This window comes from Corylus avellana, chromosome ca2, assembly GCF_901000735.1.
Source record: "Corylus avellana chromosome ca2, CavTom2PMs-1.0".
Classification (NCBI taxonomy): domain Eukaryota; kingdom Viridiplantae; phylum Streptophyta; class Magnoliopsida; order Fagales; family Betulaceae; genus Corylus; species Corylus avellana.
The window spans coordinates 18,274,416-18,282,301 of NC_081542.1; the positions used below are offsets into that span (position 1 = coordinate 18,274,416).

The window sequence follows — 7,886 nt, forward strand, 5'->3', positions numbered from 1 at the left end:
CTAATATTTAAATAAATGAAGAGAAGATTTCATTGAAATTCAAAACAAAGGAAAAAAAAAAGAAAAAATATATTGCAATCAAAATTTTCTTGTGAGTGTTGGTATCATGTGGATACCCCTCGTTAATTACGTTACATTGACTGATTTTTTTTTAGGTACTTTGGAAAATGTAAATTCATGTACTCTTTAGATTTAGAAAATTTATCACATTATGCTTGATTTTTGTAAAATGTTTGCAAAATTTTATGCATCGAAAGCAAAAGACAGAAAATCAGAAGTTTAACAAACAAAGCCATTGATTTTCTAATAATTGTACTATTTTGATTTCTTAATTACTTCCGTTTTCTTGGAAAACTAAACATAACATAGGTGCTTGCAGTTATATACCATGATTTTGAAATTAATTGTTCTATTTTGATTTTCTGCCCTTCATTTTTTCTACTTGGATTGAATTAATTTAAGAATAGCATGGTTAGGTTCATACTATTGATCTCAATTTATTCAGTCATTTTGTGGTGACTTTGCATATTCTATGGAATTATCACAAGTTGTTTTTTTGGTGATCAACTGTATTGTACATGGAAATGCTTTTGCATTCAAAATCAAGTGAGAGTGGAACTTGACTATGTGAATATACTGCTTGATTTTGTAATAAAAGAGGATTACTACTTATCAAAAAAAATATAGTGCTTGATTTTGCTCCATCTGCAATTAGTGTTTGTTTGAAGTGAAAACAACGTTATCTCTAATTCCTGTCAGCATTTTCAACTTTGATGATTTGGATTTTCTCTCCATCATTTGACAGATGTGGAGATAGCTGATGGGAATCAAAGCATGCATTCTTTAAAGCCTGCTGGTGGAATAGGGAAGAAGTTCAAAAGGAAATTCAAGATGGGTAAAGGCAAGCGCCGTGGTAAGGGCATCAGGAGGAAGCACCATATTTGATTCCATAGATACTGGTAATTGATATTTCTCCTACTGTACTAATGGTATCAAGTGGCCTGTGGGCAATCTTGGTAGTTCTAAGATAGGTATATTTTGTATTCTGCTTTTGTGTCCTAGGGAAGGTTGTTGAGTGACATGAATGTAGACTATCCTTTTTCTTCTTTTATCACAACTTATAAATATGGATGGATGGCTTTTTTGAGTTTTTCCCCACGCACACAGAAAATTTTTGTGGATTGAAGGATATATCAAATTAGTGTAAAAACAGAAAATTATTCAACTGACTGTTTTACCAAACAGTCACCATTTATTGTGAAGACTCCAAACTTTTCTGAAAGGAAGGCTAAATTCCACTACCTTTATGGTATTCAAATTGTCCATTTTTTAACTTTATATACCTTTATGGTATTCAAATTCCACTACTGTGCGCCTCCATGTGAGCTCACAGTAGCTCCCTCAGGCCTCGCCTTCTGCGATAAAGTTGTAGGAACTGGCCCTGAGGCTGTCAAGGGACAGCTCATTAAGGTGATATGTAGTTTTATCCTTCTTTTCTAAGCTTCCAGATTATGACGAGATCAAGATAATTGCATTCTTTGTATGTATGTATGCTATTAATCAAGTGCTTAAAAACCCAGTTTTGTTAATATGTATGTATGATTGCTATATGTCGTAAATGATATGATTCAGTGGATGGAGTGATGAACAGGCACATTATACTGGGAAATTGGAGAATGGTACGGTTTTTGATAGCAGCTACAATCGTGGGATGCCTCTTTCATTTCGTATCGGTGTTGGTGAGGTATATATTAAATCACTACTTTTAATCAATATTTTAACTTTGCATACGTTTTAAACACTTCACAACAATCATTTGCTAGGTTGGTATTTTCCCAAAGGCTGAGAAGTGACCTCTGTTTTCTTATGGGTTGATTAATTATGGCTTTGTGATTTTAAATATGTGAACATCATCCTCAAAAGTTGACTTTATTAGAAATGAGTCTTGGGTCTAACTCAACCTAAAAGCTAGCTCAAGAGTTAAAGTTTTCTCTCACATTATAAACGGCCAATCTTCTTAATACTCAAGCAATGTGGGACTTTCAACACGTCCCCTCACGTGTGGCGGGAGAACATCCAAGCCAACACGTGCGACAATAGGTGACGGTGGGCCACGGCTAATTGGGCTAGGCACGTGTGGCGGGAGAACATCCAAGCCAACACGTGCAACAATGGGAGAGACGGTGGGCCACAACCAATTGAACCTGGCTTTAATACCATATTAAAAATGGGTCTTGCGCCTAACTCAACCCAAAAGCTAACTTAAGAGTTGAGGTTTTCCCTCACATTATAAATTATCAATCTCCTTAATACCCAAGCAATATGGGACTTCCAAAAGACTTTGATGGATGTTATTATGGGTCATCAAGGGCGGGGACCAAGGCATTCTAGGAGGTGATGGAGTCCCCCCAATGCTTGCTGGTACAAAGAGAAAGAATCCAGGAAAATTCCATTCTTTTTTCATTGTAATTTAATTTTGTAGCACACTTTTTTAAAGTTTCTTTGGTATTTGCTTAATTTAGGTGGAAAACGCACACTAAAGCTTCCCCCAGAACTCGCATACGGCATGAGAGGGGCTGGGTGCAAAGGAGGTAAGCAGTCATCTTTTATAAAAGAAAATTTCTTCATGCGTAAATTTCCTTTGTACATGTAAAAGTAGCTTAATCTTAATGTTTTATATATAAATAATAAGATTTAACAATGGCAGTATCTTAAATTTTTTCAGCATATTTTGTTTGTTGCAGGTTCTTGTATTATTCCTCCAGATTCGGTTCTTTTGTTTGATGTAGAATTCATTGGCAAGGTATGAGAAGTAGTTGCCACAAAGAAAGTGTCTACATCAATCAGTTTTTGGTTTTCTCCAACTTTTTATTTGTAAAGTTGAAGAGGAGAATCAAGAAAGCACAAATGTTTCATCTCTGAAGAGCATTCATGCTTCCACTGTTGCACACATTTGTCAATTAGAGACCCAAAAGACAGACCTTATATCATTATTAAGTAAATACATTGTGAAAGTGAGTTGAAGGTTGAGTGCAAATAATTTTTTGGGATTATGCTTACGAGCAAAAGCTCGAGTTTTACCTAACTCGTGTAGAAGGAATGCTTTGCACAGTGTCATAAAAATCAAGTTTTACCGAACTTGTATGAAATGAGTGCTTTTCTCATCATTAGACGCCTCGTTTACTAAATATTGGGTCCTGAAAGCGCTATTAATGGTTGAAGTGACAATGATGGAAGGTGTTTGATAAAAATGATGACTTGCAATAGTAACGATAATGATAGTAGTAATGTGAATAGTGATGCTAATGATGGTAATTCAATTGCATTAGATTTAGGGACAGAATTGGAATTTACCATCGGAAGACCAAAGCATAAATGAAGGGTAAAGCTTAATTTTAATAGGGCTAAGTCTAATTTTTCTGTCTGAAAAATTGAAAAAAAAAAAAACCATTAACACATTTTTCAAAATAAATTATAAAATTATATTCAAAACTTAAAACACTTCTTAAAAAATAAAACACAACATATATTTTGTAAAAAAGAAAACTTAAAAATTTTAAAGGAAATAGTTTTATTTTTCATTTTTCTTTTATTTTATAAAAATAAAATTTTTTTCATTTTTCAATTTTACAAAATATTATTCCAAAATTTTATCAAACAAAATTTAAACTTTTCTTAAATATGACCTCCACCAAATAAATTATCAACTTTTACATTTTCAAACTTAAAACGCAAAACACTTCTCAAAATTTTACCAAACGAACTCTAAGATCTTTCGGCCCAAGTTGGAACCCGATTATTGTTTTAAAAAATGACTATAAAGGAGAGAGTCATTATTATATCTTGTGGTGTTTTAAATTTTAGTTCGAGTTCTTGTAGTATTTGTAGTGACAAATTGTAAAAAGAAAAAGGTAAATAAGAAAAAAAAAAAAAAAAAAAGACAAAAAAGAAAAAGAAAAAGAAAACAATAAAAGTGGGACAGGAAAATCCTTATCCAAGATGGGAGGACAAGATCCGAATCAGCCAAACAGACCCGAATATAGGCGAATCCAGAAATCATAGTCCTCTTTTATTTGTTTAAAACCCTAGCGACCCCGGAAGACAAAGCGAAAGACTAGCGAAGGCGGTGGTTGAAGAAGAAGAAGAAGCGATGGCGAAGTCAATGAGGTCGAAGAAATTGAAGAGGCTTCGAGCGATTCGGAGAGAGATGGTGGAGCCCTACTACGACAACAAAGATGTTGCTAAGCTCGCTGCTCAGGAGGCTGCCCTCGCCGCCCCTAAGCTCCCTGCCCGTCCCACTTCTACCAATACGGATATCACTACAACTTCAAACGCTATGGGTAACCTCTCTCTCTCTCTCTCTGCTTATTATCCAGTTTCTGGAGTTCAATGATTTGCCTGGTATTCAATATTTCCCTATTGTTGATGGTGTTCTGAGTAGTAGTTTATAGTTTTACAAAATTATGTGCTCTTGCATTTGGGTTTTTTCATGCTAGTTGGTGATTTTGTGTGTAGCCCATTTTGGCTTATGATGCAGAACCCATTACCCACCAACACGCCACCATTCATGTCCTTCCATAATGATATGTTTTAATTCTTATACAATGACCGGATGATACTCCTTATGATTCCTCAATATACGCAGGAATGGCAAAAGGGGGAGAAAAAAAAATGGAAGCTTTGTACTGAATGATTTGTGCTACGCTAGTTTCTTATGTTCGATTCCTCCAGTCTACCATCTATTTTTGTTCTGACCAAGTTCTCTCTGTGAAACCGTTTTAGTTATTTCTTAAGGAGGAAACAGATACTTGTATTTCTTAGCAACAAGCTTATTGAGGCTCTTATCACACCCAAACATGTTTTGATTTACAAGTACATATATATACCCCATCTGCAGCTCGAATTCTCACCTCTGTTTTTTTACGCGAAAGATAAAAACTGCACTCCAACTGAGCACTACTTTTCAAACTCAGTAATATTAGGAAATAATTGGCTTTGTTTGTTAATGTGTTTTGGGGGCACTTTTTGTTTTTGGTTTCACATAAAGGTGAAAACAGCTTCTTTTTTTGGTGTTTTGAGGACTAATTTGCCAGCCAATCGATAGATGTTTGTGTTGGATGGCGTAGATGACAACCAGGGAGTCTCCGTCAATGATGATGTTGTTCTTTATCCCCAATTTTGTTGCTTTCTAGATGGCTAGAAGCCGAAGGGCAGCTTTGGCTTCTCCCATGTTGGGGTTAGAGTGGGCTTTCTCTCAGCTTATTATGGGGCATTATCTGCTCTCAAGTGAATATGTAAATTTCGCAATTGACAGAAAATGAAAATGAGTGACACCCTTTCCCACCCATGTAACAAGCGGCATATCTATTTGCCAAAGCAATTGAATTATGAGTAATGCGATATACTACGCCTCCATCCCATTTCTCTTTTACTTGGTTGACGTGGCAGTGCCCATTAGCATTTGATTTTTTTTTTTTAATAAAGGTGATGTGGACAATGCCGCATCAACCCTGGAGGATGGGATTTATACTTCAATTTTTTTAGTTATAAGAATGAAATATTAAATACATGAAGAGAACATTTCATTGAAATTCAAAAGAAGGAAAAAAAGAAGAAGAAATAATAAATTGCAATCAAAATTTTCTTGAGTGTTGCTATCATGAGGATACCCATCATTACATTACATTGATTCATTTTGTTTTTTGAGGTAGTTTGGAAAATGTAAGTTCACACTCTTTAGATTTAGAAAATTTATCACATTATGCTTGATTTTTATAAAATGTTTGCAAAGTTTTATGCATCGCAAGCAAAATACAGAAAATGAGAAGTTTAACATAAAGCCATTGATTTTCTAATAATTGTACTATTTTGATTTCTTACTTCCATTTTCTTGGCAACTAAACATTGCATAGGTGCTTACAGTTTTGAAATTAATTGTGCTATTTTAATTTCCTGCCCTTCAATTTTTTCTACTTGGATTGAAGTAATTTAAGAATAGCATGGTTAGGTTCATACTGTTGATCTCAATTTATTCAGTCATTTTATGGTGACTTTGCTTATTCTATGGAATTATCACAAGTTGATTTTTTGGTGATCAATTGTATTGTACATGGAAATGATTTTGCATTCAAAATCTAGTAAGAATGGAACTTGACTATGTGAATATACTGCCCGATTTTGCTCCATCTGCAATTAGTTTTTGTTTGAAGTGAAAACAACGTCATCTCTAATGCCTGTCAGCATTTTCAATTTTGATGATTTGGATTCTCTCCATCATTTGACAGATGTGGAGATAGCTGATGGGAATCAAAGCATGCATTCTTTAAAGCCTGCTGGTGGAATAGGGAAGAAGTTCAAAAGGAAATTCAAGATGGGTAAAGGCAAGCGCCGTGGTAAGGGCATCAGGAGGAAGCACCATATTTGATTCCATAACAGATACTGGTAATTGATATTTCTCCTACTATACTAATGGTATCAAGTGGCCTGTGGGCAATCTTGGTAGTTCTAAGATAGGTATATTTTGTATTCTGATTTTGTTAAGTGACATGAATGTAGACTATCCTTTTTCTTTTATCACAACTTATAAATATGGATGAATGACTTTTTTCCCCTCGCACACAGAAAATTTTAGTGGATTGAAGGACGTGTACCTATATTCAACTGACTGTTTTACCAAACAGTGTTGGAACAAGTACAAAGTTGTGTAAAAGCTTAGGGAAGCCCCAGTTCTTACGGAGGAAGCTAAATTATAAAGTCCAAGTTATTGTGTTTTAACTAAAAACAAGATGCTACAACAGTCTCATTTGTAAACAATGTTAAGCATGCGACTTTTGTTTTGAATGAGAATGATTTAAGCAGAGATGCACATGCTGATGCAGTTTTATTGGCAATAGCTGCATCTGGATTATGCATTTATCAATTTTAGGTAACAGTATCTGCATCACGTGGTTACTAATCATTATTTGTGTGGTTATTGCGGTTATTGAATGATGTTATTAATAGCTATTCGCATATCAAGTAATGGGCCTTTTGGGTCTTCTTTGGATCTCTATTAGGGCATATTTTACATGCGTTTGAAAATGTTTTTAACCCTGTTTAGTGTTTTTTAACCCATAATGTTTTAGATGAAATTCATATCTTGATTCCACATTCCAGCTTAAAAATAAGAGAATACAAATACCCCACAATGTGTTCATCCACAAAATACAAACATACAAATTACAAAGGGCTATTGTTCAAATGTAAATCCAACAACATTACAAATCCAGCTAACATTTTACAAATTCAAAATTTAAAAAGCATGATTAAAGTCTAAATGTAACACATTCAAAAGTGGATGATGAATTTGTTGCAAAGACTAAAATCTTTTTTGGATTCAAGGCTAAATTTCATTACGTCTATGGTATTCAGATTGTCCAACTTTTTTCCTTCAAAGAATATATATTGTTGAAGTACCAATCCAGTAACTATTAAGTAATAAAAAATAAAAAATAACTTTTTCTTCAGACTGAAAAAAATGAATTAGAATGAGGTTTTTTTAATAGCGGAAGCATGGAGCTGATGCATCAATTTATAGCTCATCATTTTCTGGATGACAATATTAGTTTCGGTAATGTAATATTAAGAAAGATGGTAATTAAGACCCTAAAATGGGACCATATGAACAAATGGTTATTAGAAAATGGGATGCAATAAAAGAGAGAATGCCTCGCACAATTGTAAAAATCATTCATGTGTATGTCGTTTTTTGTTTTTTTGGTAAGATCATGTGTATGACTTCAACACATGAAGATTGGAGCATATGTTATTACAACAACCTGAAAAACTTACAAGACATAAATAATGCATATGAAGGAAAAACTCCAATACTCATAGCTTCAACATCT

General features: G+C 34.1%; 2 protein-coding genes across 2 annotated transcripts; both read left to right on the forward strand.

Annotated features, from left to right (window-relative positions):
- The first annotated feature begins 1,347 nt into the window (after positions 1 to 1,347).
- On the forward strand, positions 1,348 to 2,809 carry LOC132169203 (peptidyl-prolyl cis-trans isomerase FKBP13, chloroplastic-like). Its single transcript, XM_059580273.1, has 5 exons — positions 1,348 to 1,470; positions 1,652 to 1,743; positions 2,360 to 2,421; positions 2,523 to 2,591; positions 2,745 to 2,809. The coding sequence occupies exons 1-5, from the start codon at positions 1,348 to 1,350 to the stop codon at positions 2,807 to 2,809; spliced, it is 411 nt and encodes a 136-aa protein (XP_059436256.1).
- Positions 2,810 to 4,080: 1,271 nt separating this feature from the next.
- LOC132171968 (uncharacterized) lies at positions 4,081 to 6,616 on the forward strand. The gene is made up of 2 exons (XM_059583387.1): positions 4,081 to 4,340; positions 6,285 to 6,616. Exons 1-2 carry the CDS (start codon positions 4,151 to 4,153, stop codon positions 6,422 to 6,424), a joined length of 330 nt encoding a protein of 109 aa, XP_059439370.1. The 5' UTR covers positions 4,081 to 4,150; the 3' UTR covers positions 6,425 to 6,616.
- Positions 6,617 to 7,886: the final 1,270 nt, after the last annotated feature.